Here is a 22,260-nt window from a genome sequence, read left to right on the forward strand (position 1 = left end):
ATGCACCAGGCGTGCCACGAGACCATGTGAACGAAGAATTACCCGAGCCACCAGCATCCGTCTCTGTCTTCCTAACCCGTAGCAAGAAGGTCGCATATGGGACGACCCAATCACGTCCGCGCACGGCCGCAGGAGATGAAAGCTCCACCTGTCTGCACGCGACCCAGACCCTGGCTTGCATGGTTCGCCGCTACAACCACGCTTACCCAAAAGCCATGCTAGACCCCGCAAAATTTTATGCTTAAAGACCGCCTCATGTCCTACCACCCAATGTCACGGTAGCAGTTTCCCCGGATTTCTCTTTACTTTTGTCCTGGTTCGAGAGTGTGTGGAGCAGCGTTGCAGCACCCCACTATCGTTCCCAAAGCAGCCCAGCCCTGGCCGGATCGACATCGGCCCGAATTTCTCTGGTTTGCAAGGAGAGTTCACGGAAGAGAGCAGTCATGGCGGAAGAGAAGGAGATTCAGCCTACTACCGCGCCCCCGTTCGAGCATTATGGAGAGAATGATGAGTCCGATCACAAGCGCGCTGCTAACAAGCTTGTTGACGATGCGCGGCTTGCCACGGACAACGAACGCAAGATGACGCTGATGCAGGGTATCAAACTCTATCCCAAGGCGATTGGATGGTCTGTCCTTATCAGCACGTGTATCGTCATGGAAGGCTACGATGTCTGCCTGCTGAACAACTTCTTCGGATTCCCGCAGTTCAAGCAAAAGTACGGCGAGCAGCTTCCGGACGGCTCTTGGGAGATTCCAGCGCCATGGCAAGCTGGACTGTCGAACGGAGTCATTGTGGGCGAGATCATTGGTCTTTTCCTCAATGGGTGGATCAGTGAGGCTATCGGATACCGCTACACTGTCATGGGATGCTTGCTTCTGATCATTGGGTTCACCACCATCTTCTTCACAGCTCAGACGGTGGTGCACTTGCTGATTGCGGAGATTCTCTGTGGTATCCCCTGGGGTGTCTTCCAGACACTTACTATCACATACGCTTGCGAGGTCTGCCCTGTTGCTCTGCGTGGATACTGTAAGTTTACCAAGCTCTACTTTCACATACACAAGCTCACATCAATTAGTGACCACCTACGTCAACTTCTGCTGGGGTCTTGGTCAAGTCATCGGTATCGGTGTCATCCGCTCCATGGTCGACCGTGATGACGAATGGTCATACCGCATCCCCTACGCCCTCCAATGGATGTGGCCCGTCCCCCTCATCATCGGTGTCTTCCTAGCGCCCGAGTCGCCATGGTGGCTAGTCCGTAAAGGAAGAATCGAAGACGCGAAGAAATCCCTGCTTCGACTCACCAGCTTGGACCGAGAAACTGATTTCGATGCCGACGAAACGGTGGCCATGATGGTGCACACCACCGCCCTCGAAGAGAAGATCACCCAGGGAGCCAGCTACTGGGACTGCTTTAAGGGTACTGATTTGCGTCGTACGGAGATTGTCTGCATGGCCTGGGCGATGCAGAACTTGAGTGGAAACGCTTTCTCGGGTTACTCTTCCTACTTCCTCCAACAGGCCGGTCTACCCGCATCGACTTCGTATGACTTCGCAATGGGTCAGTACGGTATTAACATGGCCGGTGTCTTTGGCGCTTGGTACCTCATGAAAGTCGGTTTCGGACGTCGAACACTCTACCTAGGTGGTCTTTGTGGGCTATGCGTTATGCTCTTCGTCATGGGTTTCCTTGGCCTGGTACCAGCCTCCCAGCGGGAGAAGGGCGCCATGGCTACCGGAGCTATGATGATCGTATGGGCTATGTTCTACCAGTTGACCGTCGGCACCGTATGCTACTCTCTCGTTGCTGAGCTTTCAACCCGCCGCCTCGCCATCAAGACCGTGGTACTCGGCCGCAACCTCTACAACGTAATCGGCATCATCACCTCCGTCCTCACGCCCTACATGCTCAACCCCGGAGCCTGGAACTGGTACGTCCCTCCTTCTCTCCCTTGCTCTCCTTCTTTCCTCTACTAACCACACCCCAGGGGCAACTACGCCGGATTCTTCTGGGCCGGCTCCTGCTTCCTAAGTATCATCTACACTTACTTCCGCCTACCCGAACCCAAGGGCCGCTCTTTCGCTGAACTTGATCTCCTCTTCGAGAAGCGCGTCAGCGCGCGCAAGTTTGCAAGCACGACTGTCGATGTGTTTGAGGACAGCCATATCCAGGGGACTGCTGCTTTTGACCGCTATGAAGAGAAAGTTGATGCTGCTGTGAGAACTGAATCTGTTGCTGTTGGTGTTTCGAAGGTTTAATGACAAGAAGATTTAGGGTGTCTATGTGTTGAGTGGGAAGATGTTGCATGTATGAGCGTATGATGTGCACGTTTCTTGTTCGATGGGGTGCTGGGGTTGAGCGGAACTATTTTAATCGAACCTCTTATCACGTTTCGAGTGACTTTGCGACTTGTTTCGAGTGATGGACCAATGCAACGCGCTGCAGGCGCAAGCGTCTATGCATATTCTTTGCTATGGAGATTAGGTTTCGAATGAGCTAGTGGGATCCCTGTCATCTATGGGTACAGTAAGAGCGGAACCTTATGCCGCGGACGTACATAACCTTCAGCTGTTGCCATCTTCCTGCGCGACCCTTCAACGAACTCACCTTACCTCCACCAGCCATGTCATCATCCGAATGGCTATCCGAGCGCGTCTTGCCTGACGGCTCCGTTGAACCAGTGGGGCTCGGTGTCCAGTGTAACTTCAACGGTGAGCTCATTTGCAGGCCGAAGTACGATCCATGACTCCCACAATCACTCCCTCTGCTAATCGCGAAAAACGCGTAGATGCATCGCCTCCCCTATACGACGCGAAAGGGCAGTGGAGGCAGCAATCACAGCAAGAAAATCATGTCGCGCACTGACCAACAAGATTCACGCTTCATTACCCCTGGAGCTCCGCAACACGGTATATGCGTATATCGTCGGGCCGAACGCTCAACCCTGTGAGCTGACGGGCAAGCGTCATGTATACGGCAGCAAAGTACGCATCGGAAAATATGACTCAGAGGACTGGTCGAAATGGGACGAAAAACTACATGTGCAGCCCAAATCCTGGGCCATGGACCCGGCATACTTTGGAGTGCAGGTCGCGCAAGAACTCGCCGAAGCTTACTATTCAACGAACACTTTCTACATCACGTCGGATGAGGAGATGATCAAGCTGTTCAAAGCCGACCCTTTCCAGATGGGTACAAAGCCATATGAGTTAATCCGCAAGTTCACGCTTGCACTTAACTTCTACGAGACGAACCTAGAGAGCGGAGATGAACTAATGGCTATGTACAATAACCTCCAGTCGCTCCAGCTATTACCTACAAAGCGAAACCACGAGATCTGCATTCGTCTTGAAACATCTTTCCACGCGTGGGGAAACAAGCCATATCCTTATTCAATGGAGGACAGGCGAGTCATGCTCAACATCCTCGAGGTGCTACGACAACCCGTGTACGACCTCATACATAGAGGCAAAGCGATTCGAATCTTCCAAGCAAATCTCGACCACATGAAGGACCCGAGTTGGAGGCAGGTCAGTGATGTCTCTGTAAGATACCTGATCAATCCCAAGAGAGGACGGGGAAGGTGGTGGCCTAGGGGTCAACTATTCGGTATGACGGAGGAGGAGTGGCGCAAGGTATTTGGAATGCTCATTAGAACCCTATGTGTATCAATGAGTAGGCTAACAAGAGACAGGAGAAAGAAGAAGCCAGTAACGCAGATCCAACACAGCATTTCATCTTTCGTCCGCGTGCTGCGGAGGACGAGCAAGAAGTAGACAACGCAGACAACGCAGAAGACGACGAAAATGACGAGGTTATCGAAGAAGCCCTCATGCCATACTTTCTCGGTTACGAATTCAAGCGACACCCCACACTCGACGACGAAACCACGGTCAAAGTGCGCGAAGCCTTCAGAACGCGGTGGAACGACCAAGATGCTCTGACCGGATTTGTTTACAGCATGGACCATAAGCACAACAGAGACTTTGAAGGGCCGTATGGATGGGAGAACAGATTTTGCAATCGACGACGAGCCCCCTAGTAATGTTCGCAACGTATGGTCATACCATACGCCACAATGCTCTTCAATAATCGCGACAGCGAGCTATAGTTGTTGTATCGCAATTCCTACAGTTGTACGTAGAGCAATTATTGTTACCTAATTTCTATAAGAAGAGCTACCTTACTAGGTAATTCTTAAGTACTAAGCTACAAGGCTTAGCTTAAGCTTCCCTTGCTAAAAATATGTTGTACACTCTTATTTTATAACCTTTTTAAAACTAGTAGAGGGCTATACTAGACTTAGCTACCTTTTTAATAATATCTACTAGCTTATATATTCATCTTCATGCTCTTTAATAAGAGAGATAGATTTGTAGAGGGCCAATTGGAGTACACAACTACATCCAACCTATAGCTCTAATCAACGTCAAGACACATATTCACTACATCACAAGCACACAACACTGCATCAATCAACCAAAGAACGAATTAGATTAAGTAACTAACCATGTGCACAAAACGCAGCAGTCGCTCAGACCCAATCCTCCCTACTACACAGCCAGCACCAAGACTGGCCCAAAAGCCTCCGTCTCAAGTGAAAGCTTTAGTACAAGAAGAGTAAGCGTGAACAAAGGAAAGGGCGTGCGTCGCAGCGACAGTGGAAAACAGGAGAGAGAAGTCCAACGCTCAAGGGTATGAAAAGTTTGTTGTGACAAAGCCATGCTAAACATATGTACTCATACAAAAGAGCGATCCGGGGTACGCGAGTGTGTGTGGCGGTATGGAGTGGGAATGATTGGAGTGTTTAGTTTCCTCCGGAAGCCAGGTGGTCGGCGGCCTATCAAGAGTTGTTAGTTTGAGCCTTCTTTTATATTGAGTGTAGTTGCATTGCTTACCTTGTTGATGTCGTAGTCGTACTTCTCGAGCGCAGACAAGGCGTCGTTACGTCCATAGCCCATACCGGTCAGCTTCTTGAGGATAGGGTCGTCATGCTCGGTTCCAGTGCTGATTGCACGACCGAGCGAGGGCATCTGAGGCGACAATCCCTGAGACTTTGATGAAGAAGCAGCAGCCTCCTCATTGTCGAGAGTGTCAAAGACAGACTTGCCAAAGTCAGTGGATGCTTGCTGCGAGTGCGAGCCCTTGTCGGTTTGCGACGACTCGAGGTTGGAGAAGATGGCATCCCAGTCCTGGGACGAGGCAGCGGGTTGAGGCTGCTGGGGCTGTCCTCCAAAGGTCTGCGACAGGTGTTCAAAGTCACTGAAGCTGTCATCACCACGAGGCTTGCCGGTGGGAGTCTGTTGAGAAGCCATGGTGTTTGACTTGGAGGCAGCTGGCGAGTCAAAGACTGGGTTGAACTCGTCAAGACCTTCACGGTTCTGCGAAGAGAACATGAAGTCGTCATCAGCGCGGTCATCCTCCTTGGCATCCGCTAGATCATCAAATCCGGCGTCGAAGTCATCGTTGAAGGCAGACTTGCCGAGTTGGGGGACGTTGCTGGACGGCGATGGGCCCTTGTTCTCATTGGCACCGTACGATACTGCAGAGTGGTATTGATCGGATGGGACGGTCGATGATGGAGTATCTAGAGGAGGGGGCGATGTGGTGGCAGACTTGGAAGGGCCGCCAAAGAGAGCAGCTCCGTGACCGCCAGGAGGATTGTACGACTTCTCCGGGCCTTGTGCGGTGTCAGGAGACCCTGGCGACGTCGGGTCTTCGCGAGCGGGAAGAAGACCACCGAACTCAGGGGGGAATTGGTTCGATCCACTTCTGGTCTGGTTCACAGTGGACTCGTAGGTGGGTGGGGACTTCTGCGCGCTAGGAGAGGGCAAGCCACCGATGTTGGAGTCCAGGCGGGTAGTTGGCGGCGGGGCCCTGTACAGCTCGTCACTTGACGCAGTGCCTGGTCGCTGCTGTTGCTGAGAGCGCTGCTCTTGTCCTGTGCTAGTACGCTTCTGGTTTGGCGACGCGGATGTGAAGTTGTCATCGAATCCGCGCTCATCGTTACTGTCGCTGTCATCATCGTGAGCCAAGTCCTCGATCGGAGGGAACTCCTTGTTGAACCTGTTGGAGTTATCCGCGGGTGCGCTTGTGGTGGATGCAGTAGCAGTGTTCTGACGACTAGGGCCGAAGCCAGCGAATGCCGCATCGAAATCATCCTTTCCTCCACGAGGCTGCTCACCAGAGGTGCTGCCGAAGGGGTCCGCGCGGTTGATGTTCCTGTTGGGGGCGCTCAGACTGCTCTCTCCAGTTTGGTTCTGTTGAAGAGGCGTAGCAGCCTCACGTGGGAAAGCACCAGGAATGTCAACACCAGCTGAAGGTGCTCCGAAGTTAGAGAAGGCATCCTTACGGTCCTCAGCCCTGGTTGAGCGCTGAGTATCACTGGTGATACTGGCTACAGGAGATGCTGATGAGAAGTTACGGTTGAACAGAGAAGGGTTGAAGTTGTCGGTTTCTGTGCGGTTGGTTTCAGTTCGCTCTACCGTGGGCTTCTCTGCTATTGGTGTGCTCGCAGGAGATGCCTGGGAGATTGTAGGTGTCTCGTTGCCAGGGCCACCGTATCTGCTGGCAGGAGCAGTAGCTCGCACGGAAGAGCTGAACGAGTCGGATCGCTGGCCGCCTTCCCTCAGCGGCAGGAATGAAGAGCCGAATTGACGCGACTCAGGGGGAGCTGGCGGGTCTGCAGCGCGGGGAGATTCCTGGTAAGAAGACAGTGGGGGTGAGGTAGACGGTGTGGGAACGTCAGGTCCTTCGGAAGAGCGTACTGACTGGCCGGATGGAACAGAGAAGCTGGGACCTTGGCTCTGGTTTTCGGGACGGAAAGAGACGGGAGGTGCTGTGCTTTGAGGAGTGCCGAAGCTACCAAAAACGCTGTCAAAGTCCTTGTGCGGGCCTTCGCGTGCGAATCCAGATGGCGACATGGTGTTCTCCGCAACGGGTTGGGGCGACTTGCGGAAGAATGGGTTCGTGCTCTGGCTTGTAGTGGACGCTGCGGGGCTGACGGCGACGGCGGGGGTCTGGGCCTGTGGACTGCGTGTGCCCTCTTCTTGCGACTTGGTCAAGTCGTTCATTTCATTCCTGATCTTGTCGCGTTCTCCCTCGTTGGTAGCAAGCTGCTTCTTGTTGATGGCGACCATGCCCTTCTGCTGTCTGGCATCGTTCCTCATCTTGTCAAGCTGAGGACGCAGCTGTCCAATCTCGGTGTTGAGCTGGCGGATGCGTTCTTTCAAGCTGTTATTCTCGCGTTGGTCAGCCTCAAGTTGACCTCCCACCTGGCGGTGCTGATTCTGGAGATCCTGGTAAGAGCCCTCGATCATAGCAAGGTCCTGCTGCAGCTTGCGGGTCTCGTTGCGAGAGGCAGCCAGTCGGTCCTCTAGCGCCTTGACAGCCTTGACTTCCTGGTCGTACTGGGTCTTGAACTGCGAGAGGCGCAGCTCGAGATCGCGCTTCTGGGTGTTGACACTGTTGAGATCGCCCTCTGTCGCAGTCTTCTTGTTCTGAACTTCCTGCATCTGGTTTCGGAGAGTGGTCATCTGGTTAGACATGTTGGCCAGGTCAGTCGAGTCTTGCGTCAGCTTCTTGTTGATCTCGGCAACATCCTCTCCACCCAGCAAATCGTCCATTGCGGATGGTGTGGAGTGTTGTGGTACGCCAGAGGTACCCGATTGGCCTGTAGAATGCGCAGTAAGAGTCTGACCGAATGAAGAACTAGGCATGAACGGCTTGAAGGTGGAAGCAGGGTTCCGCGGTTGAGGCTGGAATGGGTGAGGAGACGTGGGCGAAGTTGGCTTGCTTCCGAAAGGATCCGCCTCGAATGGCTTGCTGAAGGTAGCCGAGCCGCCTGTCGATTGCGGTTGCTGAGGAGCAGGAGCCGGTGCTGTGAAGGCGTCGAGTCCGAAGAGATCATCTGCAGCTGATTTGGCGGCGCGAGGAACGGGTGGCGCTGGCTGAGGAGCGGCTACTGGTACTGCTTGATTGGCGGCTGTTCGTAGGCTCGGGGGGATCAGGCTGGGTGGAAGCGTTGCTGGAAGCTGGTCTCCCTTTCGTTGTTGACGGATGAGGTACATTGCGACTGCGAACTCGTCCTTGGACAGCTGACCTTCCGAATTGATGTCTGCAAGGTCCCATATTCCTGCGAGGACATCTTCGGGCAGGCCGGAATCGCTGAAAAAGCGTACTGCCTGGTCTCCAGTAATGAAACCGCGACCCATGGTGTCAACCGTCTTGAAAAGGTTGTCGTAAGACGCCTTCTCTTGTGGGCTGATAAGCCAATCGCTGCCGGTCGGTTGGGGTGCTGGAGCCGGTGCTCCGAATGGCGTTCGTCCAAGGGGACTCGATTGCCGCGGCTGGTTTTGCTGACCGCTGAACTGGCGCGGGATGGACATGGATTGGTCTGGTCGGCCTGGTGGAGGTGGGAGTTGTCCTCGTCGCGAGGCGGCTTCGTACAGGCCTGGGGGTAGGGCGGTCGGGAGGGCCTTCATGTTGCCAGTTCGGTAGGAGGCGAGCATGTGCATGGCAATGATGAATTCGGTGACGTTCAAAGCGCCGCGCTGCTCCGTGTCGGAAAGATTCCAGATGCGACCGAGGACTTCATTGGGTAACCGCGCTTTCTCAAAGATCTCCTTTGCATTCTCGCCTGGAAATGTTAGAGTCGCACTAGTCGAGTATCGAGACACATACCAGAGAGCACGCCATTGACGGCACCAGACTTCTCGAATAGGCCTGCGTATTCAGCAGCCTTGGCGGGTACTAGCGGAGGCACGCGGATGGGGCCGTTGCCGCTCATCTGAGGTTGTATCGAACCGGTGGGTTGTGGAGAGAAGCTCGGGGCGGCAGGAGGAGCGGATGGGATGTTCAAGCCCTCGAACTTGGGCAGGGGCGCAGCTGCGGGAGTGTCAGCGCATGGCTATACCACGAGCAATTGGGGTCATACGTCTAAAGGCCAGCTCTGGGGCGGGGTCTCTGCCGGCCTGGTAGTGTCCGATGAGGCGCAGGACCTGGCAGAAGCCGGCCATGGTCAGGAGACCGCGGTTCTCCGTGTCTGCAATCTGCCATATCTCGCCCAGGACAGCGGGTGCCAACTTGGTGCGCTCGAAGAACTTGACGGCAATCTCGCCTGTTATGACGCCCAGCTTCTCCGTGTCGGCCTGCTGGAAGAGGAATTGGAAGACGCGCTTCTCCTCGGGCGTCAGGTTGAGGACGGGCTGGTCTGCGCCGCGTTAGCTGGGACTTGGGCAGGTGTATGTGTCAGCACGCACTCAATTCGCCGCTCTGTGCGAGGTCCGCCATGGCTGTGTGGGCTCCGGGGACGGCGCTCGTGGTTGTTAGGCTTCTGCCTGGGTGGATGAGGCTGAAGCTCCCGGCGCTGTCGTGTAATGGAGCGGGGAAGCTTTGGGCGGCCGGGCGGTGGACTGCTGCAGGGCTAGCGGCCGGCGGCTACACGCGAAAAAACACCTCTCGAGTAGCGATGGAAAGCCCTTGGGGGTGAAGGGGGCGCGATGGTGGTAGCAATGTTGATGGAGGGTTGGCCTTGGGGAGATGCGCCGGAAGCTTGATCCTAGTGATGCTAGGCGCGAGTTAGTCGTTAGTGCTGCGTCGATGCTCGCAACTCGTCTATTGGGCGGGAACACAGCAGCTGTCACGGGCCCAGCCACGCTGTCGATGCATCCCATCCCGCCCTGCCACTCATTTCCATGCACATGGCCGGCCTCCGCATTTCACCCAAGCCCTCGGCCAATCGCACACGCAGAATTATTCCGGATGTGTAACCTGACGCACCTGGTCATCAGCGGTGGATACGCATGTGAAATTGACGCTGCTGTGTGAGGATGGGTGTTGTCATTACTTCGTGATTACAAGTCTTGTACAATAGAGTGGTGAAGGGCCTGTACTCCCACGCTTCATCGCCGCTCGCCACGACCCCGGCTGTTCTTCTCTCTCCAGCACTTGACAAAAGCCAGACTAGGGCTCACTTCCTCACGCCTCCCCCACGCCCGTCCCAGCAGCCAGTCAGTGACACTGATGACCTTGGCCGTCCTGTCCCAGTGCTGGCCCTCTTCTGTGTGCTCGATGATGTGATTCAAGATGCGCCCCTCTTCGTCGAACTCAAACTTGAACAGCCCAGTGAACTCCTGGTGCGGCCTCTTGGATCCCGCGACAATGCTCGTAATCTTTTCGACTACGTCGCTGACCTGGCCATTTTCCTTCTCCGATTTGCATGTCTGCCACCGGACTATGAGCTTCTCGTTGCGTACATTGCTTGTGGTTGATCCTCCATTCTTGACCATGCGCTCAGACAATATCTTGAGCTTCACATTGCCCAGCACAGGGACTTGGCCCCATGCGACCGGTGCTGTCCATAGTGCTGCTGCGTATGAAATCCTCCCGCTGACGGTAGGTAGGTGTGGGTGCGTCGAGGGGAACAGTTGAAGACTGATCTGCGGGGAAAGTATGTCTTGCGGTAGGGGCGATATCAAGAGCGTGGGTAGGCGATCGTGGAGTACTCGGATTGCTGTGACCGTGTTAGCCATGTACTCCTGCTTGTAGAAGGTGCCACCCACTGTTTCCTAGTTTCAAGTTGCGCTCGTTCGAACGCGCCTTCTCGCGCTCATCGGATTCCGGATGGGAGCATGGCGACGAGCTAGTGAACCAGTGCCTCGACACGGATGCCTGTCTCGCGCCGGCGTCGCTGAGGGTCCTCTTGTACTGTTTGAGCCCCAGCAGCCGGGGCGCAGTGAGCGATCTCGCTGTCCTAGTGGGGAGTTGCGTGCGGGCAAACGTGGAGAAGCGCCGCATCAGACCGCTGGTCATCTGTGTGGATAGGGATATGCGACCATAGGTGAAGATGTACTAGGTGTGAAATGGCAATTGCGGAGGATTCGCTGTCTTCATACGCTAGTCGTATGACCGAAAAGCGTGCTCAGGTGGGTCCAACTTCCAAATGCCGGGGTAGGGGTCGTGACGTAGGTTTACCGACCATCTACATCCCGCTGTAGCTACCGTCCTCGCCACGCCTGTTCGCATTGAGATGTCCCGGTGGGACGATCGATCTCCAGATGCACAATGACGCCTATAAAGATGAGGATATCTCTGCTCGACGGTCTCTTGGATAAATTTTCAATCTTGTCTCAGCAGATTCCCTAAGACGCCAGTTAGACCTTTTGTTTACAAAGGGTAAGAACGACCCCGCAGTTACCCCATGCCCATGCCCACGCTACCACTGACATATCGAGTATTAGATCGCGAACATACAAGAACATTCTTCCAGTCCCCAAATTCTCCACAATGGCCCCCTCAGGGAAGCGCATCGTCTTCACCGGCGGCTCAGGAAAGGCTGGACGCCATGTCATCCCAGAACTCATCAAGAAGGGCTACTCGGTACTCAATCTTGACTTGACAGGTACATCCCCGTTTTCTTCGCTGCTATGTTCTATGAATTAACATCAACCAGACTTCCCCGACCCGAACGCCGGAGTCTTCACCCTCAAAACCGACCTCACAGACAGCGGCCAGGTCTTCAACGCCCTCACAACCCACTTCAACTTCGCCGGCTATGAAGGTCCTCACGTACCCGGCCCACCAGACGCGGTCATCCACTTCGCAGCCTACGCACGAAACATGCTGGTACCCGACAACGAGTGTTATGCCGGCAACGTGAGGTCAACATACAATGTCATCGAGGCAGCTTGCAAGCTCGGCGTCAAGAAGATCATCATCGCCAGCAGCGAAACTACCTACGAAGTGTGCTTTGGCCAAGGAGATCTCGACTACACCGCGTTCCCACTGACTGAAGATATGGACGTAAACCCCATGGATACCTACGCCATTTCCAAACTGTGCGGCGAGCGCGTAGGACGTGGATTTGCCCGCAGATTTGACGCCGACATATACGCCCTCCGCATCGGAAATGTCATCGAGCCTCACGAGTACGAGCGCGACTTCCCAAAATACATCAAGTCCCCAGAATGCCGCAAGAGAAACGCTTGGGCATACATTGACGCTCGTGATCTTGGCCAGATTTGCGATCTATGCGTACAGAAGGATGGACTGGGCTTCCAGGTCTTCAACGCAACGAACGATACCATCACTGCCACGTTCCCAACAAAGCAGTTCCTGGAACAGTATGCACCCAATACGCCCATCACGAGGGAAATGGAAGAGTGGGAGGCGCCGCTGAGTAACCGCAAGATTAGGGATGTTCTTGGATTCAAGGAGGAACACAACTGGCGGAAGTACTACAACCCTGATCAGTAGATGCCGATCAACTGCCATTGAAAATACCAAGCATATGTTCAAAGTTCAGATATCCGAATCGTTTCGAGTTTCGTGATGTTCCTATCATTTGCGTTTACACCACTTCTCCTCTCTCCTCCACATCACTCCGTCCATGCTTCTCGCTGACAGCAGCAACAACATGCCCATCATCCCCACCCACTTTAACCCTCCCAGTATCCCCCGTATGCCCCTGCGTACCAATCCTCAGAAAGGGAACAAGAAGAAGCCCAGGTACTGATGCCGCAGCCGCAAACCAAAACACCGCCGCAAACGGCTCAGCAGCATTTCTCGCGTAGTAGCCCGAGGTAGCAGGACGTCTTTGAACGGCATCGAATATGGCAGTCGCGGCACCATACGCAATCGCAGTACACAGCCGAGTCAGAGTCTGGAACAGCGACCCGGCAATGGATTGTTTGTTCGTGGGCATGGATGAGAGAACGTACATCTACTCGTGATCAGCGTCAAGAACCACTAACAAGACACAAGGAGATTGGAAGGGAGAGAAACGTACATTAGCGACAATGAACTGGAAATCCACCCCAACAACACACAAACACAGCGCCGGGAAAGAAAACGCCCAATACGAGTCTCCGTACCTCTGCACGGCAGCTAGAATGAAGGAAACGGTTAGAGCGGCGGCACCGATACCCACAAGCAGTTTGTTGGAGACTTTGTGTTGGACGAGGGCGGCGACGGCGTTGGCGGTTAGACCTACGATTACCATGGGGAGCATGTGCACGCCTGTCATGAGAGCGTTGTAGTTGAGTTGGGTTTGGAAGTAGAGTGCGATCCAGAAGGAGAAGATGGGGAAGCCGAGGAAACCGCAGGAGAGGATGGTGAGGAGCTGTGTTTGGTGTGTGGGTTAGTGGATTGTGAAACTTCTCTTCTGGTGGTAATGGTGGTAATGCAGTTGATGGCATTAGAGTAGACGGGAAGGAGGACTTACAAGGGAAAAGTCCCGATCGTACCAGATCTTCATGTCGATCATAGCATACGGATATTTGATCTCCCATACGACAAATGCCGCAATGAGGATAAGACCTAGGATCAGTAGGACAAGAACATACGGCGTCTTCAACCCTTGCGGTGCATCGCCTCCGAGACTACCCCATAATCAGTTCGATATCCTCTCAATCCTGGATAAAGGACATACCTCAACGCCGCACAAAACATCCCAATCCCCAGCACCGTCAACCCCGTCCCCGGCAAATCCAACCTCTTAACCGTCTCGGCATCCAACCTCCTCTTGGGCGTCCCATCCCTCGGCACCGTAAAGGCCGCAACAATACTAGTCACAAAGTACACAATAGCAAGTAACCAAAACCCCGCTCTCCAACTAAACACCTGCGTGAACAGTCCCGACAAGATAGTCCCAAAAACAAAGCCCATGGGGTTTCCCGCGCTGAAACAACCAAAAGCGCGGTTCTTCCTTCGGCTGGGCAACTCGTAGATGGCGCCGAGCATACCCTGGGCTGGGGGCACCGAGGACGCGGAGAAGATGCCTAGCACGCCGCAGAGGATATCCAAAGTCATGCCTGAGGTGGAGAAACCGGCGCCGAGACAGAAGACGGAGAAGAGGAACATGGAGGCTATGAACATGGTTTTGCGGCCGAAGAGGTCGGCTACGCTGCCGAAGAAGAGGAGGAGGGATCCTGCTGTGAGTCTATTCGTTCTCAGCTTGTGTGTGCCTAGATGTGTACTGGATATATGCTTACGATGTCGCTGCATTCATCCATGTGATTTCCGCGTTCGTCATGTTGAGGTCCCGTGCAGCGAAGGAACTCATGACTGTGATTGACCCAGTTAGGAAGCTCGTCATGGCCACGGCCATGGTCACCGAGGCGATGAACATGCATTCTTGGAACGTCGATGTGAAGCATTCTGGTCGCGCGTTGGGGTCCTTGTCGCTGATTGGCCGGTCATGATAGGAAAGGGAAGCGGCGACTTCGGCGTCTGTGTCTGCTGCGTCCGCCCCCATTTCGTCTCGGAACGCTGAACGGAAGGTTGAAAGAAGCGCAAAGAGGAATTGATAGAAAAGATGCTGTATGAGTTTCGAATTGATGCGACAGGGATCTGATAAGCAACGATCGAAATGCGCCGACTGTGGAATTATTCAGCGCGCGGAATTCATCCATGAGGCCGCGCTTGTTGCATAATGTCTAGCCGCTATTTAGGCAAGTGATGGCTGCACTATTCCCGGCTTGCATATATGCGCAGTTACGGACTCGGAGAAACACCGATGTCAAGGTCCGCGGAGTGTGTTTAATGCGCTAGGAACAAGATGGTAGGCGCATAAAGAGTGTGAGAGTGAAGAAGATGGATATCATGGTGAACGTACGTTATCTTACAGCTTGATTACTTTCCACTCACCTAGTTGCATCCTCCCTAGTTGACCACCTAATGGGCCTTGTATCTCTCTTCCGTTGGCCCAGAGCTTCTTGCCCGCCCAATGCTCGATGAATCCATCTGGACCTGATACTATGATCAACCTTGAGCCGTTCTCTGCTCGTTGCCTTTGTATCTTCTTCTCGATCTCGGATGGATGGATAAATGTCTTCTCCTCGTCGACGTAGTAGTTGACACGGAGGCCTTCGCCTTTCGTTGCTTCGCTCCGCTTCTTGAGCGCATCCAGTTCCTTTACCACAATGCCCTTGGACGCGGTAGATGAGTCCTCCGCAAGTGGTGCAGCTGCAACGGACTCGCTGGAACCGAAGAAGCTCTGCCACCAGCCTACGCGATCCAACGCAGATGCTGTGCTACCTTTGTCGTCGCTGATGCCCCCTACACATTCTTCACGCCGCCTATTCGCCCATAGTATGTGCATCCGGCTTCCAGTCCTTCTTCCTAGGGCTTGCGCAACTTGCATCGCAGGTGCTATGCCGGTCCCGCCTGCCAGGAAGACAACCTCTATGATATCGCGCGGAAGCTCAAGTTCGGTGTTCGGTCCTCGTAGCTCGACGGTGGATTGTTCGGGTAGTCGGTGCAGGTACGTCGAGACCTCGCCTCCCTGTTCCTGCCGTATGAGCAGCCTCATATCCTCAGGCTCATTCTCGCCATTCTTGTGGACGTCTGGAGGCAAAGGCGGCAGCGGTGTGTATGCGCGCGCGATCTGTAATTGTGGCTGCTTGATCTGGACACTCCAGATGCTGCGCTTCCACACCTCCTTCACACTTTCCGTATCTGAGACGCCATTGCTATTGCGCAATGTGAATATTGCGCTGGTCGACGAGACAGGCTGCTTGTCTACAAGCGTGTACGGCGTGAAGGTATGCGGGTTCAACGATGCGTCGGAGGGGTCGGCGGATTTGGTGAAGCGATAGGCGGCGCCGCCAATGGCTGAGGTGCCGAGTACTATTAAGGGCCCTGCTCGCCGTTTGAGCCAGGACATGGCGTCTATGGGACTTGGCCGTCTTCAACAAAATGTGGTGGTCTCGCGCCGTGGGAACGCAGCGGAAGAATCTCGACATGACGACATGGCCCAAGCGCGATGCCCACTCTAGTATGCCGAGGCGTCATCTTGTCCGATGCCATCATGTCCTAAAGTGTATCTTGTGGCATTCTGGTGCATGACGCGCAGATCGAGAGCATCAGGCGGGGGTAGATACTATACCAATATTATCTGATGTGTAGCCCAGTGGATTCCTGGCACGATGTATATGTGAGGACAAAGAGGTTCGACTTCGTACTCCGGAGTAGGGCTACTGCAGCGCGTGTGGGATAGCTGTAACACGTCTCTGACTTCTAGAACATGGCGCGGGGTTTTAAGGAGGTGGCAAGAGGTCGATCGGCTGGGTGAAACAACATTAGCGAAGGTTGCTTTCCTTTTCGAGGACATGCACACCTCAGATGCGTCGAGCAGCTAAGCGGCTGCTTCCGTTGGACCCTGCATCTGGGGCCTATTGACCCTAACCAGGTGGCGTCCTGGCATGAGATCGTTATCGTTCATTGTAACACTTCCATCGCTTTACCACCGCTCTCACCGCTCTCCTACTGCCAGCCTTCCATCTACTCAACTACAGCCAAGGTACTCCTACGAACCCGATCCACGGTTCCGCACTTGCACCGGCGAATCGCCGGAGTTATCGCGGGATAAGATTTCAGCCCTATCACCTCTTCAACTTTTCACCAACCACGATACAACACCTGGCTGTCGCTTAGACGTCCGGTCTGACTCTCTTGACTATTCAATATCGGAATCTGTTGCAGAAACATCTCACGCACTACCCGATTATTCCGGGCTTCAGACCCGCGACCAAAGCGATGGCGCCTGCCGTTCTGACTCAGCGCCCAAGGATACTCTGTCTGGACGCCTACGACTCTTTTTCCAACAACATTGTCGCGCTGGTCGAGCAGAATGTAGACGCGGAAATCATCAAAATCTTCATCGATGATCCTGTTCTTGCGAAGCCATCAGCCTCTGGGGAGTTCACAGCGTTTACCGACTATTTGAAGAGCTTTGATGCCGTCATTGCAGGGCCGGGACCTGGCTGGGCGAAATGTGACGAAGATGTTGGTCTAATGAAGGAACTCTGGAAACTTCGGGATGAGCAGATCATTCCAGTGCTCGGTATATGTCTTGGATTCCAGTCGCTATGCCTTGCATTTGGAGCCGATATTGAACGGCTCGCGGAACCAAAGCACGGTATCATAACGGCCGTCCTACACAAGAGCCAGTCAATATTCCGCGGTGTGGAGAGTCTTTTAGCAACGCAGTACCACTCTTTGCAAGTCAAACTCGATCACCCCATACAGAACAAGCGCGCTGTACGGTATCCTGCACAGCTTTGGGAACCCACCGAGACCTGCCCTCAGTTGGAGCCGTTGGCGTGGGATTTTGATAGCGATCTCAACGGTGCCGTTCTCATGGGCATCAAACATTTGCAGAAGCCGTTCTGGGGAGTTCAATTTCATCCAGAGTCGATATGTACAAACGACGAGGGCAAGCGCATCATCCGGAATTGGTGGGAGGACGCCCAAGCCTGGAACCGGAAGCGCATGTTCAGGAACGTCCCCAAGCATAGTCTGACATCCAACGTGCCGTCTTTGCCGATGACTGCTGAGGATTTCCGACGAGAATTGGGGATCTACGGCACAAAGAAACAGAGCAAACGCTCTTATACCGATTTCGTCGCAAAGCTTGATAGCGACACTATCACACCGTTCGAGCTGGCCTCGCTCATTGCGCATGGGGACGGGCAGTCACTACCGGATCTACCACCGAGCACTGTGCATTGTGCGACCACGGGAAGTGGACGACTTACCGTTGCGGATGCTTGTGAGCTCTTCGAGTTATCAAGAGGCGAAGCCATAGTGTTAGAGTCGGGACTGCAATCGAACCTCGTACCCATGGCTGTGGGAACTGGCAGGTACAGCATTATTGGTGTCGTTATCCCAGAAGAGACTCTGCGCCTGCATTACTACGCTGGTACCCGCAGAATGGAGCTTAGAGATGGTAAAGACCAAGTGCATACAGACTGGACCGTGGCCGACCCTTGGCCCTACGTACGAGAAGTCATGAAGAGTCTCCAGCCCTCGACTCCGCCACAGGGCTCAACATGGGCTCCTTTCTGGGGAGGCTTGATGGGATATGCATCTTACGAGGCTGGTCTAGAAACAATTGACGTCATCGGCCACGAAGAAGCCTCATATCCGGACATCTGCTTCGCCTACATAACAAGGAGTATTGTCTTTGACCACCAGATCAAAAAGATCTACGTTCAAAGTATTCGCGGTCCCTGTGACCAGGATTGGGTCATCAACACAATAGAGAGACTGTATGAGCATGCAGGCTTCAAATCACGAGAGACTACCCCGAACTCTGCCGCAATGAGACAGGTCGACCCTTTCGAGACGCATGGCGCCATGCACCAGTATATTGAGTCGTGCCATCAGCTCACAGTTGGCGAAGACGACTATTGCGATAAAGTCAGAGCCTGCAAAGACTCGATAGCAGACGGCCAGAGCTACGAGTTGTGTCTCACGACTCGCAACGAGGTTCGCGCTCGCAAGCCTACAGCGTGCAGAATATCCCACTCCGAGGATAATGAACACTCCTGGAACCTCTACAAACGCCTAACTGGTCAAAACCCCGCGCCATTCAGCGCCTACATGAGGATGCACAATGTACATATACTGTGCTCCTCACCAGAGCGGTACATAAGCTGGGACCGATCGCAAACTGCGCAATGCCGGCCTATCAAAGGAACAGTGCAGAAGAAACCTGGCGTAACTGCCGAGATGGCCCATGAAATCCTCTCGTCGTCTAAGGAACGCGCAGAAAATCTCATGATTGTCGATCTTACCCGCCATCAACTTCACGGTGTCTACGGCTCGGAAAATGTCCGAGTGAGCCAGCTCATGGAAGTGGAAGAATACGAAACACTATGGCAACTAGTATCAGTCGTCGATGCAGTACCCAGCGGAATCTACAAGCCTACCACCCCCGAAGATTGGGAAGACCCTGTGGAGTACGCTTCCAAAAAGCCAACGAAACATTCTGTTCCATACCTAGGGTTCGACGCATTCGTTGAGAGTCTACCACCAGGAAGTATGACTGGGGCGCCCAAGAAACGCTCATGCGAAATCCTTCAAAATGTGGAGAGCGGCGTGAGACGAGGCATATACTCAGGTGTTCTCGGATACCTTGACGTCGGAGGAGGCGGCGACTTCAACGTTGTCATTCGTACCGCTATCAAGATCGACGACGATCAGGATGAGGACAAAGAAGACGTCTGGCGCATCGGTGCTGGCGGGGCAGTCACAAGCCAGAGCACCCCACAAGGCGAATTTGAGGAGATGATTGCCAAGTTCGGCAGCACGAATAGAGCTTTCTTGCCATTGCCACCACCAAAGCCAAAGACAAAGGGCAGAAGGGTTGAGATCATCGAGCCTGATGACCCTGAATTTGCGGAGCTGTTGGCGAGCATGAGGGGTGGAGAGGAATTGACGCTCGACGATGCGCAGCTCATGTTGAGGGCTGTGGAACGCGAGCTCAGAAGACGGAATGCTGCAGGTGATACGGCAGGCTTTATTCCAGATGGGGAATGATTTGTTTGATAGGAGTTTGGACGGGCGGAGTCAGTCATTTGAGCTTAACCTGTGATACCATGTTTTGAGATAGTATAGAGATAGAGTTTCTTGGTTTCAACACCAATGCCATCATGTATTTTACACAACGATTGTGTCCAAAGCCCCTTCTTTGATCATGTAATACCTTCGCAAATCAGTCAACTGTTTCAGTCGGCAATTGAGTGATGGGTAGGCGCGATGACTAAGCACGCGATTGGTGGGGAGATGTAGCATCGCCGCGTACCTCCAGATGTAGCATTGCGACGCCAACACGCGACTTTCAGCACCCAACGCCAATGGCGAACGAAACGCCAGACCCACGAACCTTCCAGACGTGGGAAGACGCGTTCCAATACCCCATCCCCGTTGTCCGCAAGCTTGAACAGCAGCTCCGCAACAATGCCGACGACAATCGAGAGAAGCTACGGTCGCTAGTCGGGTACGAAATGCCAGGCCAACAAGGGATTAGAGATGGAAGAGGCTGACAGAACTGTAGGGCAAGCTATCGCAGTCTCCTCGACACGGCCGGTACGATCATCGATATGGAAGTACGCATGGAGCAGGTGGAAAGTAGGCTTTCAAGAGTAGGGCAGAGCTGCAATTCGCGGGGCCTGGACAAGATCACAAACAACGCGGGCAAGATGGATACGCATACACGAAGTCGCGGTCAGTCTACAACAATGCATTGGCAAGGGACAGTGGGTTGACGGGCAACAGATGCGGAGCGCTATACATTCGCGGCCCAGCTTGCAGTCATGCGCAATGCGCCTGTGGTCATGACGCGCCTCATGAAAAGAGAAGGATCGTATCTGCTCATCGCGAAAGTCCTGGTCATCTCAAGACTACTCCACAAGTCGCTCAGTCAATCCGACAACAAGGCGCCCATTGTCAATCAGCTGTGGGAGAGACTGCTGTCGGTACGGCGGAAGCTCCTCAGGAGGATTGACAAGCGCCTCTCGAACACGAACGGCGAAACAGCCAGCCTGCTCGAAAGCATGTGTGCCTACGCGCTCGCGACGAGTTCCACCCCGACCGATGTCCTACACCATTTCCATAAGATGCGATTGGACAAGATGAACAGCGAGCTGAGGGCAGGAGGCGATGAGCTTGCGAAGCATGGCATTAGTGCGCTCAAGCTGTGCATTCAGACTTGTCTCGATACACAGACCATCTTTCCGCGGCGCTTAGCAGAGGCACTGGCAAAACTGAAGGCACAGCCATTGATCCAGGACCCCGACGTCCGTGGTCTCTACGAGCTGAACCTCGAAGTACATGATCGGTGGTTAGGCGATGAGGCACGGAACTACACGCCATGGCCAAGACACGACGAGTTGCAGCGGCCGGAAGCAGAGCGGATAATGCACCGATGGTCAAAGGACGCTATTGCCGCTTTCCTCAAGGGTGTGCAAAAAGCACTAGACGGTGAAGAACGACTCAAAGAGGTTGCAGACTTGAGGCAAGAGCTGATCGAGACCTGGATATTGTCTGGCTCACGAATGGCGGGTGTTAAGTCGGCCAACGTTTTAGACGATCTACGAGACACGATGAACGATAAGCTTGAGGGCATAATGCGATCGCGCACACATGGGCTACAAACTGTCGTTACCGAGCTGACGACTCGACTGGACACGGTGGCTTCAACAGACAAGGTCGTGGCACCTTCGCTATGGGATACCACTACCAGGGCTTCTGATCTGAGCAACGGGGCACAAAACTTCAAGTCTGCTATACTCAACACCTACCAAGGGCGCGATGAGTCTGTCATCAGCGTAACTTCTGCCTTTGACAACTGGATGGAGTCTATCCTGGAAGTCAAGGGTATCGTCAAGAGCATGAAGGAAGCACGATGGGACGACACCTTCGCAGACGATGTAGACGAGGAATCCGACGATGAGCTTGGCGGTTCGAAGCAAGCACTTCTCAGCGATGACGATCCAAAACTGCTCGAGGAAGCTACCCAGGAAGCCTTGAGCGAAGCCATGCAAAACTTAAGCCGGAGCTTCAATACTATCGTGAAGAAGTCTGATGGTGAGCAATCAACACAGAAGGCCACTTTCATGCTGCGCGTAGTCAGGGAAATCGGCGATCGGATACCGCGGTTACGCCTCCAAGATAAAGCCACACCTCTTGCGTCACCCTTTACGCTAGAGATTCTTCAACCTTTGCATACTACACTCGCGTTACGCGTCACGAGACCAAGCGTGGAAGCATACAAGACATCGCTTCAAGGTTCACTTAAAGGGAAGACGAACAGCCACATCCTGTGGGAAGGACACCCACCACTACCGAGCCAGCCGTCACCCAGCGCTTTCAGATTCCTGCGGGGTCTAAACAAAGACATGGGCGCGCTGGGCAGTGATGTATGGGCGCCCGGCAGCGTCGAGGTCCTGAAGAGTAGCGTCGCCAAGGAAGTAGTCAAAACGGTTCAGCAGCATCTCGACGCCATCAGCGCGCCTACAAAAGAGCAAAGCCCTTCTTTCCAGGAGAAAGACGAAGGCAAAGAGGAAGATGGAGCCGAAGACTCCAAAACCACGGACGATGGGGAGAAAGCAGACGTCACCGCATCATTACCAGACCATAAGGAAGCAAAAGAACAGAGAGTCAAGCAACTGCTTTTCGATCTTCTCTACATCCAACGCTTTGTCGGTGACACAGGTGCAGACGATGCCAAACTCACCGCGCTGGTACAGAAAACCGACATGGTGGACTTGGACGAGGTTGCTATCAACAGGCTGAGGAAGAACGCGGTGGATTATGCGAAGAAGACGTATCTGCTCTTCGCACTGCTCGCGTAGATAATTATACGTAGACATGAACCAATGAGACCATTACTACTCTTCACCCTGCAGTTCCATTGGGCTGACAACGTAGTGCTCGCTTTCCATAGTCTACACTCCGCGGAGACTGGG

The 22,260-nt window shown here is 53.9% G+C and overlaps 9 protein-coding genes across 9 annotated transcripts; 5 read left to right on the forward strand and 4 right to left on the reverse strand.

Annotated features, from left to right (window-relative positions):
• Positions 1 to 443: 443 nt before the first annotated feature.
• J4E88_002811 (uncharacterized protein) lies at positions 444 to 2,265 on the forward strand (the record flags this gene model as incomplete). The annotated part of the gene is made up of 3 exons (XM_049396469.1): positions 444 to 1,032; positions 1,082 to 1,937; positions 1,995 to 2,265. The coding sequence occupies 3 exons, from the start codon at positions 444 to 446 to the stop codon at positions 2,263 to 2,265; spliced, it is 1,716 nt and encodes a 571-aa protein (XP_049257817.1).
• Positions 2,266 to 2,630: 365 nt separating this feature from the next.
• Positions 2,631 to 4,049, forward strand: J4E88_002812 (uncharacterized protein; the record flags this gene model as incomplete). Its single annotated transcript, XM_049396470.1, has 3 exons — positions 2,631 to 2,740; positions 2,796 to 3,642; positions 3,702 to 4,049. 3 exons carry the CDS (start codon positions 2,631 to 2,633, stop codon positions 4,047 to 4,049), a joined length of 1,305 nt encoding a protein of 434 aa, XP_049257818.1.
• A 765-nt stretch (positions 4,050 to 4,814) lies between these two features.
• On the reverse strand, positions 4,815 to 9,298 carry J4E88_002813 (uncharacterized protein; the record flags this gene model as incomplete). The annotated part of the gene is made up of 5 exons (XM_049396471.1): positions 4,815 to 4,847; positions 4,906 to 8,645; positions 8,690 to 8,893; positions 8,943 to 9,218; positions 9,268 to 9,298. The coding sequence occupies 5 exons, from the start codon at positions 9,296 to 9,298 to the stop codon at positions 4,815 to 4,817; spliced, it is 4,284 nt and encodes a 1,427-aa protein (XP_049257819.1).
• Positions 9,299 to 9,909: 611 nt separating this feature from the next.
• J4E88_002814 (uncharacterized protein) lies at positions 9,910 to 10,819 on the reverse strand (the record flags this gene model as incomplete). Its single annotated transcript, XM_049396472.1, has 2 exons — positions 9,910 to 10,520; positions 10,570 to 10,819. 2 exons carry the CDS (start codon positions 10,817 to 10,819, stop codon positions 9,910 to 9,912), a joined length of 861 nt encoding a protein of 286 aa, XP_049257820.1.
• Positions 10,820 to 11,293: 474 nt separating this feature from the next.
• Positions 11,294 to 12,262, forward strand: J4E88_002815 (putative secondary metabolism biosynthetic enzyme; the record flags this gene model as incomplete). The annotated part of the gene is made up of 2 exons (XM_049396473.1): positions 11,294 to 11,408; positions 11,460 to 12,262. The coding sequence occupies 2 exons, from the start codon at positions 11,294 to 11,296 to the stop codon at positions 12,260 to 12,262; spliced, it is 918 nt and encodes a 305-aa protein (XP_049257821.1).
• Positions 12,263 to 12,356: 94 nt separating this feature from the next.
• J4E88_002816 (uncharacterized protein) lies at positions 12,357 to 14,261 on the reverse strand (the record flags this gene model as incomplete). Its single annotated transcript, XM_049396474.1, has 5 exons — positions 12,357 to 12,728; positions 12,795 to 13,127; positions 13,230 to 13,386; positions 13,437 to 13,946; positions 13,999 to 14,261. 5 exons carry the CDS (start codon positions 14,259 to 14,261, stop codon positions 12,357 to 12,359), a joined length of 1,635 nt encoding a protein of 544 aa, XP_049257822.1.
• A 366-nt stretch (positions 14,262 to 14,627) lies between these two features.
• J4E88_002817 (uncharacterized protein) lies at positions 14,628 to 15,671 on the reverse strand (the record flags this gene model as incomplete). Its single annotated transcript, XM_049396475.1, has 1 exon — positions 14,628 to 15,671. The coding sequence occupies one exon, from the start codon at positions 15,669 to 15,671 to the stop codon at positions 14,628 to 14,630; it is 1,044 nt and encodes a 347-aa protein (XP_049257823.1).
• An 872-nt stretch (positions 15,672 to 16,543) lies between these two features.
• J4E88_002818 (uncharacterized protein) lies at positions 16,544 to 19,330 on the forward strand (the record flags this gene model as incomplete). Its single annotated transcript, XM_049396476.1, has 1 exon — positions 16,544 to 19,330. The coding sequence occupies one exon, from the start codon at positions 16,544 to 16,546 to the stop codon at positions 19,328 to 19,330; it is 2,787 nt and encodes a 928-aa protein (XP_049257824.1).
• A 317-nt stretch (positions 19,331 to 19,647) lies between these two features.
• On the forward strand, positions 19,648 to 22,146 carry J4E88_002819 (uncharacterized protein; the record flags this gene model as incomplete). Its single annotated transcript, XM_049396477.1, has 3 exons — positions 19,648 to 19,790; positions 19,848 to 20,017; positions 20,069 to 22,146. The coding sequence occupies 3 exons, from the start codon at positions 19,648 to 19,650 to the stop codon at positions 22,144 to 22,146; spliced, it is 2,391 nt and encodes a 796-aa protein (XP_049257825.1).
• Positions 22,147 to 22,260: the final 114 nt, after the last annotated feature.

The sequence above is a fragment of the Alternaria novae-zelandiae genome (genome assembly GCF_023758075.1).
Source record: "Alternaria novae-zelandiae strain BMP 2774 chromosome Unknown scaffold_4, whole genome shotgun sequence".
Taxonomy (NCBI): domain Eukaryota; kingdom Fungi; phylum Ascomycota; class Dothideomycetes; order Pleosporales; family Pleosporaceae; genus Alternaria; species Alternaria novae-zelandiae.